This window comes from Molothrus ater, chromosome 3 (genome assembly GCF_012460135.2).
Source record: "Molothrus ater isolate BHLD 08-10-18 breed brown headed cowbird chromosome 3, BPBGC_Mater_1.1, whole genome shotgun sequence".
Classification (NCBI taxonomy): domain Eukaryota; kingdom Metazoa; phylum Chordata; class Aves; order Passeriformes; family Icteridae; genus Molothrus; species Molothrus ater.
In genome coordinates, this window is record NC_050480.2 from 38,679,247 (window position 1) to 38,696,887 (window position 17,641).

Genomic DNA, 17,641 nt, shown 5'->3' on the forward strand with positions numbered 1-17,641 from the left:
TAAAGAATTTTTGAATAATAAAGTGGGTTATCTTTATTATGTGAAACAGTTATATCACAAAAAATGCAAAACTTCATTTCCATTTCTTATAGGAAATTTCTGTATGGGCCTTCTTCCATATCAAATTACTTGCAGGTTTGTACATCTTCAATTCTGTTTCCACTACTTAAAAAAAGTAACTTTTACAGTTTTTTCTGAATTCAAATATTGCACAACATGCAAGGCGAATTGGCTAATGGACTATACAAGAATAAGCTATCAAAACTGACTGTGTAAAGTAAGGAAAAATACAAAGAGAAAAAATATTTTCCTTTCTAATCACTGCTTGTTTCTTGAACCAATGCAAGACAAAATTTCCAACAAATTCTGATTTTTAATTTGAGGGAACTGACTGAAGTACTACACGGAATTTCCTTCTGATAGCCGTTCAAAATAACTACAAAGTCTTGTATCATGCTAACTGTACAAATCCAACTGGATAGAAAAAGATGCAAGGTATTCTAACATTCAATTAACAAAAGAACAAATATTAGGCTAGCTGTTGTTTGAATTATTACATCAGAAAGTAACTGAATTACTAATTTTTAATTTTTTATTTTATGCCAACCAGAACCTACATCACCTCACTATCAAGTTGGCAGCTGACAATTAACATTTAAAAAAAATCAGAGAGATAATTGGATGCAAAGAAAAGGCTATGCAGACATGAAACCCAAGTAAAGTTTTCTATTTCTTAAAGACAATTAATAATAGGGTTAAATCACAAGTTAAGCTTCCAGAATCAGAGAAACAATAGCATTCTTGCCAAATCTTTAAAAAAAAAACCCAAAAAGACCAAGGACCTAAATGCAGAGAATATTTTTTTCATTACCGCCATTATTATATTAGAAAACATACTTGTGATCATACAGAAAAGCAGCATTTTAATCCAGTATACTTACATTATTGCATTCTCCCAGGAAATACAGTGCAAATCCATCAGCTTTTGTAGCTGTCAAAGCAATAACAAAAGAAATAATTGTACTCACAGGGATAAATCAAACTTAGGCAACATCTTTGATGTGAAACCACAGATTCAATTCCACTTAGGACAAACATCTACCATTCAAAAGATTAAGGTCTTCTGCTGTGTCTCCTAAAACTTTCAAAAGCCTATAAAGTTAGAGGTTCTTGCTTTCTTCATTGCCATTTACAGCATTTTAAAAGATAATTAGAAACAACTTCTTTATACATCTATACTCCAAGGCCTAATGTCTGTAAAAGCAAATGAATCCAAACAATAGATGTAACATTAAAAAGTGTATTTACAATATAATCTGTCAGATACCACTTAAATTTCTATGAGTAAAATAAATGCCAATTTTAAATGTTAAGCTATATTTGTCCTTGCCTTAAGAGAGAAAACCATGGGAAAATGAGGAGTTACAAATACTGCCATAAAAATGTGTTTCCAAACAAACTGCTTCTATTTTCTCCACCTAGCCCACATTAAAAATAGTGACACTCACCAGAAAGTTTATACTTTATAGATTTCTGCCAGATTAAGAGTGTGGTATGAAACAGGGTAAAGTCAAGTTCCTTAAACTCTCAAAAGCTTTGAGTCAACCAACCATCGTAACTTATCCTCAAAATCAGAAGAGTATATAGCAGAAAATGTTTCTCAGCCTGCTTTACACAACAGGTTTGTATCACGTGTCTTTCCAAAAGTTAATAAACGTTCTAAAAAGAGAGTAAAAAGACATATCTGGTACCTATTATTTTATAAATGAACTCAAAAACCTTTTTAGTACATGTCAGTGGAAAAAATTTTACTTGCGTGCAATCCCATCAAATAGCATTCTTAATTTCTTTGACCAAAGGAAAAAAGTTCCACTGTGTAGTGACTTGCTCATTGTCAACTGTGCAGCATTAAGAGTTGAGGGCAGAGTAATTTGCATTCAGATTTTAAATCCTTCAGCTGTAGTACGTAAGTATATTGACCTACAAGTCAAATGAGTACTGTAAAGGAAATAATATATAAAAAGCCCTCCTATCTGCTATTCAAAAGGAAAAAATTGTAATACATAAGCACGCTGTATGGTCCAGTCTCACTTGCTGTTTATTAACAAATTTGTTTTGCTGTGAGTTGGACATCAATATCCAAATAGTAGCCTAAGCAAAATCAGCAGATTTTGCAGAGAAAAGGTTCTTTTAAAACATCATATATATAAACCAGAACTATTACTCATTGTTAAAAAATTATGAAGCAGCTGGGACAGTAAAACCTTTCTAAAGAGCTGACTGAAATCTACCCTGACACTTCCTATTGAAGTCTGAGTCCATCTACTCTGGCTAAAAAGAAGTCAAATAACACTTGTATTGTTATTGAGAGTGTTTTGTTTGTTCTTAATTTTTAACTTTTGATCACATGCAGTATTTTCTTACCACAAAAGGTACTTACATCAGATAGAAAAAAATAGTTAAACAACTGAGTTTGAGATCACACAAAAGATATGCCTTCTTCTAGTGGCATTTCAATTGTTTCAAAAGAAAAGTACGCAGTGATATTACTTTTTCTTACTTTCACTACTGAAATTGCAACACCATCATAACCCAAACAGATTCTTTGGTTCATTTATCATGAGACTCTAATATCACAATAGGATATGCAACTCTCTCCACAGATGAAATTCACTTCAGGGCAGCTAGGGATTCACTGAGGGACAAAAGGTGAAGTTAGTTCACACTGAGAGAACATCCAATGGGAACACTGTTATCCCTAAGTACCTGTCTTTATTAATTAAACCACGTAAGAAATGTGCTGTGCACTGATGCTGAGTAACAGCTCAGAGACACCTGATTCTCCTTCTTACCTATTTTAATGATGCTGCTCAGTTCATACAGAAGCAGTTGGTTATCTCCTCCTGTATCCAAGCGCTGCTCTATGTAACTGTTCAATTCGTACACTACGCCTTGCATATTCGTATCCTGGTACTATGGGAGCAAAGATGAGAAGAACATTTTAGAATAACTGAGATGCATTTTGCAGGTTAAAAACATACAAATTCATTAAAAATAATATGTTAAGATTTCAGTACTGAGCCAAGTAGAGCTGTCCTAATCCAGCTACCTGAAGAGCAAGGTCACCTCTAAACAAGAGGCACAGCACTCCACCCTCTGTTAATTAAACATTTGTTCAAAGCACATTGAGAACACCACTCAACAATTAATAATCACCTAAACTGAGCCAGGGTCATGAACAATGTCTAAAGAAAATGAGAGACATGACAATTATCAACTAAGTAGACTGTCATCATTGAGTCAGAGATGTCACAGACTCCAAAAACAGTCAGAAGAAGGCTAATTCACTTTGTTAGGAAATCCATTCCTTTTTATACTCCAGTTCGCCACAGGTGGACCTGATTCATTCTTTAATCAAAGCACCATCCCCATTGGTTAATTAAGAAACCACCCATCTGTAAACAACCTTATGGCCAAAACAGCTTATCACAAAACACCTGCAGATTGTTTACAATTCTTTCTCTCCAGCTCCCTCAGACCAATTCGTGGGAAAGCTTATCTAGCTTTCTCTCTCTCTGACCAGACTGTTACATTCACAGTAGACTTTAACTCCTTCCTTTTAAGCTCCTAGTCCACCAGGAAAGGAAGCAAGCAGGCCTTAGCTAACATCTTCCACCTCAGATTCATGTGCCAAATGACAGAACTGTGCCAAGCACCAGAGCTTTCAGGTGGTGGTAGCTCAGGAAGCTCAGCCTTTCAAATACAGAAGCAATTAACATCAACCAAGTGAAGGACAAAAATCACAAGTCAAAATCATGCCAGCCACTGTGGCTTCATAGGCATTTGTTTCAGCTGATGATGGCAGACAAATCAATTCTGCTGGCAGATTACAAATCAGTTAGGATATTTAGATGGGAGCCATGGGGTGCTGATTGCTGGTATGATGGAACAGCATGATATGGTTAAAATCTCACAGGAAAGGAGATGCAGCCTCCCTTCAGGGGCCCAGCTGCACTTGTTTATCCATTTCCCAAGTTCTGAAGGGCTGTTAAAGACAGCACTAAATGTGTATGTGTAGCATGACAGCATCACGAACAATAATTTCACAGGAAGCAATACTTGGCACTAAGTAAAGATTCATTACCCTGCCCAAAACTGGTAATGTGGAAACTGAATAAAGTAATATGGTCAATTACTTACTGAACTCCATGATGCAGTAAATTACATTGCTTAAACTAAAAATTAAACTGGTGATATTTAGACAAATTAATGTTGCTTGAAAGACCAAAGCTTACTCTTCTGCTCATTCATACTTCAGAGCCAAGTTTAATATAGATCAGACTAATATAGACTACAATGTAAAATACCATAAATATTCAGAGTATCACAGTCTAGCCCACTACCACTCCAATGTTTATGTGCATATGAGTAACTGCTCAATATCTTCTCTGCCTGTAAATGTGGGTAAACTTCTACATGTGACACTTACTGATGGATTAAGCACATAACTTACACGATATATTTCATTATATGACTTTTACTCCCCCTCTCATTTTCAGGCATACAACACTATGTCAGGAATACAGAGCATGTAAAGAGATATACTTTGGATACATTTTGTAAATTCAGCAGATCTTAATCTTGACTTTAAAATGGTTCCTGAGATTATAGAATCTTTGCCATGACCTCCTCTTAATCTATTAATCTACTTCTCCACATGGACATATTAGAACATTTAAGTCCTAGGCTGTCCAAATAGTCTCAATGTGTAACAAACCTGACACTTCATAATTCCTTCTGTAAAATGATGCAATGGTTATACATTTTGACAGCAATGTAAGGTCACACTGCACAAATGCATAAACTACTGCAGGTCTTGAGTTTACAATACAGCATGCCACCACCAATATTAGCACCATATGGCAGCTGGCAAGCTTCCACTGCCTGCCCTCTGTTGTGTCACACATTACTCCTGTATGATTATTATTCAAAGAGAGAAAACAATAGTATAGTTTCACGCAAGTGGAGCTTTTATACTTACAATCTGTAGCCGTAAGTAGCCATAAAGCAGGAAAATTATGAACAAGAGTCTACACTATTCAGACATGCTAACCCCAGTCTGCAAAAGTATGTGTAGCCACATACCCTAAAGCAACAACAGCTAATCAAGCACACATGCACTTTATCATGTGGAAAAATGCCTTCTCAGAACTTGGAAATGAATACACATCTTTTTGCCTGTGACGCACAGTCAGGATTTAAATCAAATCCTCAAAGGTTAAAGCTAATACATTAAGAGAACGCATCATCAAAATGAGCCACGGCAGAATAACTGCTTTCCCTCTAATCAAGCAGCAGTTCAACATGCATAGTAATTATATAATAGCTGTGTGCCCTTTATCCTCACCTCTGCCACATATGCTTGCAAATGTTTGGTAAGCAGGGCAAAGCACTGCCCGCACCCGTGTCACGGAAGGGACGGCAGCTGCGTAACGCCGGCCACTGTTACGTGGCACACGTCTGGAACTGACCATCTGGACACCCACAGCTGCCCAGATGAGTACAGCTTGTCCAGATGCACAGTTCAGCAATTCTTAGATCAATCACCAACAAAGATTTACTCCGTCACGCTGAAAAATGGTTTTCCTTTCATTACAGTACAGTGAAAGAGTTTTTTATTAGGTTCTAGGCGTTTTAGATTGGATAACCATACTTACGTTCGGTTGAAAAGCCACAATAGTCTTTATGAAACCATGTATTTAAACACTGACTAAGTCATCAGGAAACTCTGGTACAAGCACTACCCAATGTGGTTGCTAACACAGACTTGTGCATATTTGGCGTAAAACTTACTTTGAGAAAGCAACTCCTCAAAAAAATCCAACACACTTGGTGGAAAAGGAGTATTTATTACATATATATACTATTATATGTAGTAAGTAGCATTTCTTAATTTGAAATTTAAACATTATTAATGCTCATCAACTTTTTCCTTAATTCATTTTTCCCATTGCTGATTTCCTTCTATTTAAGATTCAGTGTCCCTAAGTATTTTGGTATACTTACTGTAAAACTCTTAATTTCAATGACATTACATAAAATAATTCAATTAGACTAAAAACTAGTTTAGCACTATCATACCAGCATAATATTTCTAGTAGCTGTGTGTATTTTAAAGCTATCAAAATGGACTAACAATTAAGAAGGGAAATTGTGTTATAAATATTCATAATAAAATTCATAAACATAAAATAAGGTTGTTTTTACAGGATTTATGTAAAAATATTTATATGGTTCTTAGTCTTTACAATATTTCAGTGCAATAGAAGACAACCCATGACAGGTAATTTAAGAATAGTTTTGTGCCTTAGAACTAAACAAGGAGGCTATGAACATAAACACTGAAAAAAGGAGATACTGAAATAATGTAGATGAATTTTAAGTATTCATTCTAAACAATTCAGACACAGGGAGAAACTAATATTCAAGTACACAATAGAATATCTAAAGTAAAAAAAAAATGAAATTAAGATTATTTCCATGCTTTGATGCTCCTAGTGCAGCTGTGCCACAGGCAATTTATGCTTTTGCAAGAGAGAAAAAGTCCCTTTGCTGCAACAAGAAGCCTTCATTAATGCAGCAGTTGTATCCAATTGCAAGGCACTCTAGAGGTGTCACAGGGAGCCACACCGTGGACAGATGGAGGGGAACTTGAAACTCAGGACATATTCAATCAAACACATGTAAGCAGGCCAAAAAAGAAAAAAACAAAAAACCAACAAACCAAAGAGAAACATCTCAAACAATATGACATTATTCAAGAAAAAGAAACCTCACCAAAACCACAAAAACACAAACAAACCACAAAACAGCAACAAAAACAGCCTCAAAAACCTAACAACAAACACACTTTATGAGATCAAAATGACATTATTAGGAAAGAAAAAATTAACTCAGCTGTCCAGGTAAGAAGGAATTCCTGGACCAGGAATAGAATCTTTTGGGGCAAACAGGGCTTCCTGTAAGGAACCTCAGTTCTTAAACAGTGTGAAATCACTAAGAATAAAGGATGAACATAGGCCAGGGTCATTGTACATAGAGAATAGGTGTTTTTAACTCCTGGGTCTATCTGGTTACATCAGTTAGTATTTTAGATAACCAGCTTGTTCAAACCACCTAAATTAAACTGTCAATGGCAGCATCAAAACTCACAGATAATGAATTCAAGTAATTCTGTGCAACATTTTACACAAAAGAATGCCCTTAGGCAGGGACTAGATTTCACCCAAGGTTCTCAGTCATCTTTAAAACTGACAGCTCCTCTCTTCTCTATGAGCATACTACAGAATATAGGCCAGCTGCTGAACCAAAAACAACCAAAATCTCCTCATAAACTTCCAGCCAACACAAATTTTCTTTCCTATTAAACTATAGTCCTGGCAACAAGAGTCATCAGGGAAGGAATTTTAAAATGAACTAAAAAAAAAGCCTCCAAATAAAAAAAAAAAAAAAAAAAAGAATGCTTGATTGAAGTCTTAATGGTCTGAATTAACTTAACATTTGATTGAGATGCCAGTCCAAAATATTTCACACTAGGTATTTTCATACTTGACCAGATGTATAAAATGACAGGTCTTACATACCTAAGTTCTCAGGGCCATTGATACTTGCATTATAAAAACAATTTGCCAAAAGCAACACTTCTGTACTTCTCAAATAAAAATTGTAGTCAAAAAAGAATGAACAAAAATATTTTTCTGAAAGAGATGAGCTTTTTTCTCTCTTGGGTAGCATCATGAAAAATCTCATATGCACAGTTACCATCTTGATTTAAGAGACTTGCTCTACATAATTTTCCAGTTGCATTCATAATTATCTTCTGGAAAGATAATCAATACACAATTACTTGCATCTTTCCTAAAGAAATACTATATTTATTTTAAGAATTTTGGCACTATTACCTTATTTACCCACACACTAACTGCTTTTTTTTAAGTGAAGACTATTCTTCTATGTTTCCCTTTTTTTTCTTCCTCACAAAGGAATGCATAACTAGAAAGGAACATACTGATGACTAAACCCAGTCCCTTGAAGACAAAGGCAGCCCTGTAGGAGACATTTGGTTTAAAAGTACTTAAAATATTCATTCCATGTGTCACTACACTTTATCACAATGAGTATTTAGACATCTAGTGTAGAAACAAAGAAGGCCAGACCTGTATCACAATAATCACCTACTTCTTTAAGTGTAAGAACTTAGTTTAGTTATAGTAATGTTATTGCACTTCTGAAGACCAGTGGGTATAAAGAAAGAAACAGCTGCAGGGGGAAAATAAGATAATATTAAAAAAAAATTCAACCTATTTAATTACATCAATAGTAAAATTTATTCAGGTCATTTTTAAGTGTAGTGAGATAGGTTGTATACATTTTTGCCATCTATGTTCATGTGTGCTGCTACCTTTTCTAGACCTTGTCTTTCACTGGCTGCAGTATTTTGCATTGTTTATCTGCACTGATGGCTAGTTCCCATCTTGCATGGAAATTGGTTTGTTATTTTGGGACATAGATAACCACAAGATAACTACATTCAAATAACACTGTAAACACGCATAAACTGGACATGTGAAGCAACAAAAAGATGGATCTGCACTTCATTTAAAAAAATAATTAAAAAACACAATCCCCCCCCTTACAAAAGGCTAATCAGACTGCTTGTTTCAAAGTGGAAATGCTGAGCCAAAGGATGTGAAATCCTTGGACTGAAGAAAGTGGTAAGCAAACTTACAGCCCAGAGATGGCTTTCAGAGGAGCAATGAGCTTGGAGAGGAAACTCAAAAAAAAAAAAAAATCAGAAGAGGTAACTGGGCTTGGCTGACATAACCAGTTTCTTTAAACTTGGACGCTGGAAAGCAAGCAACTATAAAGTGCAGTCTTAGCTGAGGTGATTAATTTTAATGGTTGTACATAGCCTCAGAGAAAACTGCTCCTACACGCATTTGTCTGACGTCTATTCTTCTTGTTTTGACTGGAGAGGACATGGGTTAGAACTTGCATGGTAAATAAAGTTTAGCATTGCAGCACCATACGCAGGTATTTATGAATTTTTTCTTCACTCATCAAACAGCTTCATGACAAAATGAAAGAAGGGAAAATACAAGATGACATTTGGCAGCACAGGCCCTATTATGATGCAAACCAGCTTTCTTACTCTGCACAGAAAGAACTCAGTAGTTTTGAAGGTACACATTTCCCAGCCTTTTTATCTAGCTGATTTCCAAGCCTCAGAGAGATTAACACCTTTCCTAAAAGAAGCTTCTTGCCCCACAGCCCCCCGTCACTGACATCCATCCTAACCTTCCCATAAGCTCCTTCCCTGTTTCCAAATGGCAACACTGAAATAAATTGCTCCACCATAGAAAAAAATACAGCATAAAAAGCCAAGGCCTCACTTATGAGAAAAGAACATTATGATTACATAGAAGTAACCATATAATCTGTTATTAACTGTAAGGCTCATAAAACCTCATGAATATCTCAATTATATCACCTCTCCAGATTATATAATAAAACAGCATAATGAGCTTCAGTTTAATTTGACAAGGCTGAATACTGCTCCTCTTTTTAAAAAGCTTTTTATAAAATGACATTCCCTCCTAATACTTGACTTGCAAGCACTCTAAAGACACCATGTACAACATTAAAAATAAACTTCTTCATTTTCCTACCACTGTTGCTTATCACTACCACAGTATTCACAAGGTTTTCTTTTTAAAGACATCTTATACAAGCATCTTCTCGTGACAATAGGTGCAATGCCATTTGCAACACTTCTAAAGGCTAAATATATATTTCTATATATTTTTATATTTGTTCTAGTTCCCCTAACTTTTTTATTAATCTGCTCTCAGTTCTGGGACAATGTGAAAATATTTAAATCCTATCTTTAATAAGATACTACAAGGAATGAGCTTGCTTTGCCAATGTGTCATGGAGAGCCCAAACCTTTATTATCAGTCACACAGTGAAGATGCATGCAATTACTGCAACTACTTACTGAAAACACACTTGCTAATTCTGTGACTGGCAGTGACATACTGTGCTGGGTGGTGGCTGGTGCCAAGGCAGCTGCCAAAAAGCTGCAAGTCCAAAAAGGGGAAAGGAGAGGATTAAACTATCATTCCTGTTTCCAAGCATAAAGTAATCTAAATGAGCAAGTCACTTGCTAGGTAATAATTTTCTCGTGTTTATATGGTAAAATTCTGTAAAGTGAATTGCTGTTGGCATTGCCAGAGTTTACAAAGCAAAGGTACTTGCCAAAAGGCAACTTCACTGCAAGTATTGTTCAAGTAAACATGGAATGGAAAGTTATTAAGCAAAATGAACAGCTAATTTTGCTGTGATCATATCAGGAACATGGAGTATTTTCACTTAAACTTCAGAACCTGAGGTACAAAAGAGCACACAGTGATCACGGGGAACTTAGCAGCACGTAGAACAGAATCCTGGCTATAGTTCATGAAGGAATGGGGTTATTTTTGCCAACTGAAAGGAATAACATGCCTCCAAAGCACACTGTTTTCACTAATGTTGTCAGAGAACTACATCTTTATTCTAGATGTGCATGAATACATGCACACTTAGTGCTCAAACTCACACTCCTCTCTTTTCGTTTCTTCTGCAGATTAAATAGCAAAATAGGAAATGGAAAATAGCAAAGTATTCAGTTTAAGTTTTCTTCATCCAAATAGTTCAATAGTTGGTTTTCCTTTTGAAATCCCTCTACCCAGAAAACCACTTGTGCAACTAGGATGGATGGGATCAGCCAACACACATCTGCACAATAAGTGAGCAGAAGAAACTCAGCATTTCCAAGGATGTTCCCAATACTACATCATGCAAAAACGAGATTCTGTCCCTAGTTACATATATTTCATAAACACTGGAAACTAGTATCAGAAAAAAGTTCACAGGTTCATTGGTCACAGATGCTCATGAAGTATTTTGTAACCAGAGCTGCTCTTATGCCAAAAGCTGTCTACAGGAATCAGGAAATCTTTTCCCTCCACCACCATTCAGATGCTACATCAGGCCAAACAAGGAAATCTTTCCAAATAATTTCTGAACACCAAAGTATTGACAAAATTGCCATTAGTAGACCAGAATAAAAAATAATAAATTTTGATTATTATTTTCTTTTTTTCTATTCTACAATTCTCAAAATTTAAATTATGCAGAAGTCTTCTCCTGCTTTCTCCTCTCCTCTTCTTTCAAAAACTTGAAATGAAGTGCCAATAGCCAAGTTGGCAGCTTTATTTTAATTTTTTACTGAGAAGCTAAAAATAATATATTCAAAATTCAGTTCCTATTAAACAGGATTTCAGAACTTACATTTCAAAATTTCTTAAATTTTCTAAGTGTGAAACTGCAACATGAAACCCTTGAAAATACTGAAATTACCTTCCAACAATTTAAGATTTTTTTTAGTATATTCCTACCTAATTTTCTAGCTAACATGGTATTGCTAAAGCAATCGGTGATTTAATTCGGCAATAAATTTCCTTTCACTAACCTTAATTTTTCCTTCCCTATGATACAAGCTGTTTCTTGCAGATGTTTTCAGGAATTAAAAATGTGACACTTAATGACTTCAAAACTCATAATTTTTCAGTCAGTGTGAACGTGTCTTTTTGTCTGAAAAACATTACTCACATACAGAGCTTTCCTAATTTAAATTCTAATCTATGTTCATATTTAATTAAGGTGGTATCAGTTTGAGCTGCTGCTGAAGAAAGAGGATGTATTACAATGGTCTAAATTATTATATATGGCATTATTCAAAAACACCGCAAACAAATCAGCCTGTTTATTTGTAGCATGGTGTACTCCTGAGTACCTTCAAGTACTTTACTTTTAAAAAAGCTAAACCAAATAGGAGTGCACCACAGTATACATACCAAGTGCACAATGATTGATGGCTAAAAAAAACAAGGGAGAGAATGTTTACTTAAGAACATCTGAAGTATCATCTGCACCCTACTGATTCCAGGGCTTCAAGTGACAGCCCATCCATCTTTAGGAAATCCTAAGCCACAAGATATGACTTTGAGGGGTGAGATGGCTGACACCAGTCCGAGAGACACAGGGAGCGACTGGCAAGGCAGACTTGGGGGTTCAGAACTTGTTTTCTTTGCCTTAAATAGCTCAGATGTGGTAACTAAGATATATTCTGTAATTCTGTTTTACAGAGGTTTAGGTAAATGTTAATCTACTAAATTAATGACAATTAAAAGGAACTTTCCCACATACATAATTAGAGCTTCTGAGATTTTTAGGGAGATGTTTAGTTATTTTGAGATCAAAACAATATATATTGATACACTAATAACAATAATTCCACATTACAACAAAAGGTATTCACTGTCATAACAGTAGCATACTAAGAGTTGAACAAAAACCATGTTGGAAAACTAATGAACTACTAAAGCACACTAATTTTCACCTAAACTCTCAACAGCCTTCTAAGTCCATGGAACATCATGTATATGGAAAACGTCTGCTTGAATGAACTCATTTTTAGACAACACTAAATCTCTTTCTTGTAGACACATATGAGGTGAACTCCTGTTACCCCTTATACCAGCCCTCTGCTCACAGGGTTACAAAACTGAAACTTCCACTACCAGCCTTAGTTCTCCACTCCTTCCACATTCTAGCATTTTCCAAAGGCCTTCCACTGAGCGCAAGAGCATTCAGCCAGTTTTTGCAGTCTTTCAACCTGCCCTGTTTTTAATAGATGTCTGACACTACTGGGCTCCTCTTGGGAGCATGAAATAGTTTATGCAACACATTCGAGAAGGAGACCAAAACAGGACTATGATTCCATCTTGGAAAGTCATAAGGGTTCTCCCACATTATGGGGTCCCTCAGGATGTCTGGACCCATCTGGGAGCAACAGGTTGTCCTGAACTGAAATTTTCTCATTCACAGCAAAGGCACTCACTCCTAACAGATCCCTGTAATTAGTCCTCAGTCACAGACAGATATTCTGCAGGACACAGTGTCAATCAGATGTAAGGCTAGGGTTGGGAGTCTATTATTGAATGTGGTTTTTTAGGATTTTACATTACATATCATGCAGACCACTGCAAAATATTTTAAATAAGAGAACTTAACTCATTGTATCATGCCACATCTCAAAAGGGTGTTATGAAATAGGGCATTTTTCTTCCCTTCCTATGCTTGCCCCTTATTGAGGCAGTTACACTGATTAAATAGTATGATGTTATGCTCAAAGTCCCATGAATTTCCTGGTTTCCACGAAGTACCTTCTTAAAACTGGATCACAAAAATAGCACTGGGAGAACTCTAAATGCAAAATACCCTTCAATTTATTTACAGCCAATCAAGTGTTCTTAATATTTATTTTCCTTATTAACTGTTCTCTAGACAGTCTGTACAGCATTTTTTCCTCTGGAGATACACTATAACCAGGGAATAGAGATAAATCTTGATCAGAGTTTATGGAAAAATCATCTCAAGTGAACAGTGGGCCACGTGTTTTTAGAGGGGATAGAGAGCAGCACTTACCCTGCTGACTTCTTTAGGAGCCGTTTCATCTACAAGGAAACAAACCAAACAATTAGGCACTCTGGGAAGTTTCCAGACTGAATGAAAAACAAGATAAAAAACTTTCCTAATACATTTTAATCAAGTGATTGAAATACCCTGAGATTGGCTTTCATTTACAACCTTTTAAAAGCTTCTAAAGCTAAAAATCAACTGAAATTAGGATAAAGTATTTAGGGATTCTATCTTGACTTAAGAATACAAAATTTCATACATTTCAGAATTCAGAGGGAAAACACTAAAAACACTAAACACTACATTTATATTCCAATTCAGTTAGGGTATTGTTAGTACTGCATATTCTGAGAATTAAAGGCCTTTACTAACAAATATATGTCACCAACATCCTACAAGGAAGCTAGTGAGCAGACTTAAACCTAATATCAAAGTTCTAGTTCTAATATCAAAGATGCTAGTCATGTTGACTTCTTTGGACATGGAAAAAAAAAACCTTGTAGCCATAACTAAAGAAGAATATCACTGATGAGGTCTGGCATAACATGCTAAAAGAAAATAGATTACAAGGTTATATATACACATATATACGGACACAAACACAGATGTTTTGTCCTTTCAAATGCAAACAGACTTTCATGCATTTTTAGTAAGTTTAATACATATAAATAAACACAGGTACAATATCAGAGCTAAAACATTGAGTAGTATTTCTGAAAATCCAGGGAGCACAGCTACACAGCAAGAACACATCTGCCACAGGCAGAGTTTCCAACTTTCAGTTTAACCACACCAAAAGTAGCTTAAAAACACCTTTATAAACCTCCACTTGGTTAGTTGTTTCTGAAAACATGAAGACAACTATTTTTAACCTTTTATTTGCTCCAAGGAGTCCAATTACTATACTTCGGAAATTAAAATTCAGTCAGGAAATAGATTTAATCTCACAGAAAATACTGTATGCTTATATTTGTCCAAGACTCTTCATATCTTGCCACTTAAGATGAACTTTTAAACACCAAAGGTAGAAACCCTCAGATTTTCTAGCAAACACATTTAATACACAATTTCTGATGAAAGAATTCTCTACAGCAATACAGATTTCCCCTCAAAATTGAGTGGTGCCAAGGAAAATAAAATATTTCACAACTGTGAGTGAATGAATATTAGTGTCCTCTTAATCCTAGTCAAATCATATGCCACTAATTTACACATGCAGAACACAGACTTAATTTGCCTATTGAAGGCAGTTCTGCTGCTTGCAGTGCAACATGCAACACATGCTCTGCCACATTCAGTAATGTTATCTTCCTGAACCAGACAAATCTGCATACCAGTTACAAGAACAGCCAGAGCTACACTCAAAATCCCTCTCTCCTATTACCTGATTTCTGACACTGAGCAACAGGAAATGTGAGCAACAGAAAACAGAGTGATGACATGACACTTTCCTTGGGAGTGTACTCTCAGTTTTCAGTAACCGACCGATCAAACATTTCTTCAATCACTGATGACACTTTTCTGTTTAAAGGATGGGGTTTTCTGCCTCACACTTTTGTGGGGTAGGAGGGGTGTTAGATTTTGTTTGGCTGGTTATTAACCTATCACCAGTCTTTAGCATTCTCAAAACGCTATGAGCTCCACAGTTCAAATACATAATACCAGAAAAACTATTTTATTTTCCATCTGCACACTATGTATTTCATCTGATTCCCTCTATTCACCTTATTCATGGAGCCTGTGATTCTATACATCTCTGAAGCACATTTAAAAAAAATAAAATCCCATTTCATACACAGATTTCTATGCATGCATTTTTAAAAACAAAACAAATGCCAGTAAGTTTTTGGCAATTGCAAGATGCTAAACCAGAGCAGTCACAAAGAAAATTTTAATGCAAAGAAAGTTTTCAACATCTCAGACATGAAATTTTGAGGTATTTACCATGAAAGCAATGATTTTAATTAGTTAGTTTTATCTCAGGAACTCTTCTGCAAAAATAATATCGACTTTCTCCCTGATCTTAAACTGTTCTTTTTTCTGTGTAGTTAAATACTGCTGCTGGTACACTAATGTTGTTGTTGACAGCAAACAAATGCTTAGGATTAATTCTGTTTGAGATCCTAGAGAGCTCTACAGTCACAGTTTCCTAAGGAATGTTTTCCCACACAGCAGATGTCCGATTGACCTAATCATTTTTCTTTTCAAAATTTGCTTTAGGCTTCAGATAATAAGACACAAGTTGCTCGCAATGCAATTAGACCAGCAGAGACATATTCGCTCATTTTCTTTACCTTGAAAAGTGTCATGCACCCATAGATCAATAGAAATTCCATATCAATTTGTGTAAGTTGGTTAAAGACTGATCTCACCACCCTGAAATAAAGGTTTACTTAATCTCTGCAGTAGAATGGCATCAGTCAGATGAAACTGGTCAGTCTATTTTAATTGCAATTTGCATCCTTATTTTAGACATCTTGAATCTGGCAGCTTCTGTCTCCACTGCATTTGTAGGATATTTCAAAGATACCTCAGCTGAGAGTGGGCTTCCTAAAGCAGTAACTATCACACATATGCAACAGAAATTTCAAGCCATCACTCAAAAACATTCTTGCTTCTTAATGCAAAATCTCATTAAGGGCACCTGAACGCTGCTCCTGATTTTCAACAGTCCGAATTACCTCACAATTCAGAAGCACTTGTGTTACTTCACAGAAAACTAATTTAGTTTGTTAAACATAGGCCTATACATTGTAAGGGAATTTTCATTAGATTGATCTCTGGTGGCACACTGTGTTTCTTTCTCTGAAGCAGGACAAAACATGAATTCTAGCTCTTTTCCATGAACAAGAAGATCTACACTGTTATTTTTAAGCTCCTGAAAAATGATGCTCCATTCTTCCTCTTCTTCAGTAACATGCAACAGACAATAAATAAGACCTGAACCAAGACTTCACTGCAGATGGTAAACAGAGAAACATATTGTCTGCCAGGTGTCCTAAAATTTTAATTCACTCCTTCGCACATAAGCAGACAGGGCACTACACACAATAGGATTCAGGAGACTGTGCACTTGACTTCATTAGACATACCTAAATCTGGTAAATTTGGAAGCTTATTGTTTTCTATGGTCTTAGCCCACACTAAACTGATGAAATGGTTGGAGCAATTTTGCAGGATGGCTTATTCTGGCCAGAAGACTTCCAAAAGGCATCTTCTGAAAGTATCACCAGTCCTTGTGAGAACAGAAAAGCATGAGGAAGATCCTGGTTTTTTTCTGTTCCCAAAATTGCCTAGTACTTAAGCAATTAAGAACTAAGTACTTGATTACTTAGTACAAGATATACCAATGGATGGTAGCTCCACACCTATACATCCATGATGGTAAAAATCCTCAACTGTAAAACGTATGTGGCAACTTCAACTAATCTAAGGAGGGCCTTTCCACATCTGCTAAAAGCTCCACAAAATTCAACAGAAGTCTCTCAAGTTTAATATACCTCAGCAAAAATCATGTTGGAACCTGGGCTCTGACCATCAGGAAGAAACTTAAGAGTTTCCAGCAGTAAATATGCTTTACCAAGAAAGTGTATGATTGTGTTTTACGGTAATTAGCCGATGACTTGATATCCTATTCAACAGGGCTGTTGAATGACAAGAGTGTTAAACTGGTTAGCTCATCTATATTATCAGTCAGCAAGGTGCAATCACCATTGTTTATTACCAATGCAGCCACAAGACAATGGGCTGAAGAGTATGTAAAGCAGTTTATAATTTTTTCATACTTACCCATTTACAGCTACACCTTTATGCTCATAATTACTGCTTTTCTTCTCTGACACATAATTCTGCCTGGCTTTCAGTCCACTAGCTGCACTGCAGCTTTCTTTAAAACTGATTACATGTCATGTTAGCATGTTTGGTGAAAGAAGACTCTCATCCATTAGCGACCCAATTTCAATGTATCCAAGAAAGAACATTATCACTACTAATCTGTCTCTCACTTTTGAATAGAGATGTCTCTTCACTCTTGAATATTTTTCAAATACCAAATTCC

The 17,641-nt window shown here is 35.8% G+C and overlaps 1 protein-coding gene across 4 annotated transcripts in view; it reads right to left on the reverse strand.

The window, feature by feature from the left end:
* Window positions 1-17,641, reverse strand: part of PDE10A (phosphodiesterase 10A) — a 344,241-nt gene that overhangs the window by 53,992 nt on the left and 272,608 nt on the right. For all 4 annotated transcript variants that reach the window (XM_036379649.2, XM_036379648.2, XM_054514177.1 and 1 more), the window contains 3 exons: window positions 13,591-13,619; window positions 2,853-2,973; window positions 942-991 (listed from right to left, as the gene is read on the reverse strand). In XM_036379649.2, coding sequence (XP_036235542.1) covers window positions 942-991; window positions 2,853-2,973; window positions 13,591-13,619 — 200 coding nt within the window. The remainder of the gene's footprint in view (window positions 1-941; window positions 992-2,852; window positions 2,974-13,590; window positions 13,620-17,641) is intronic.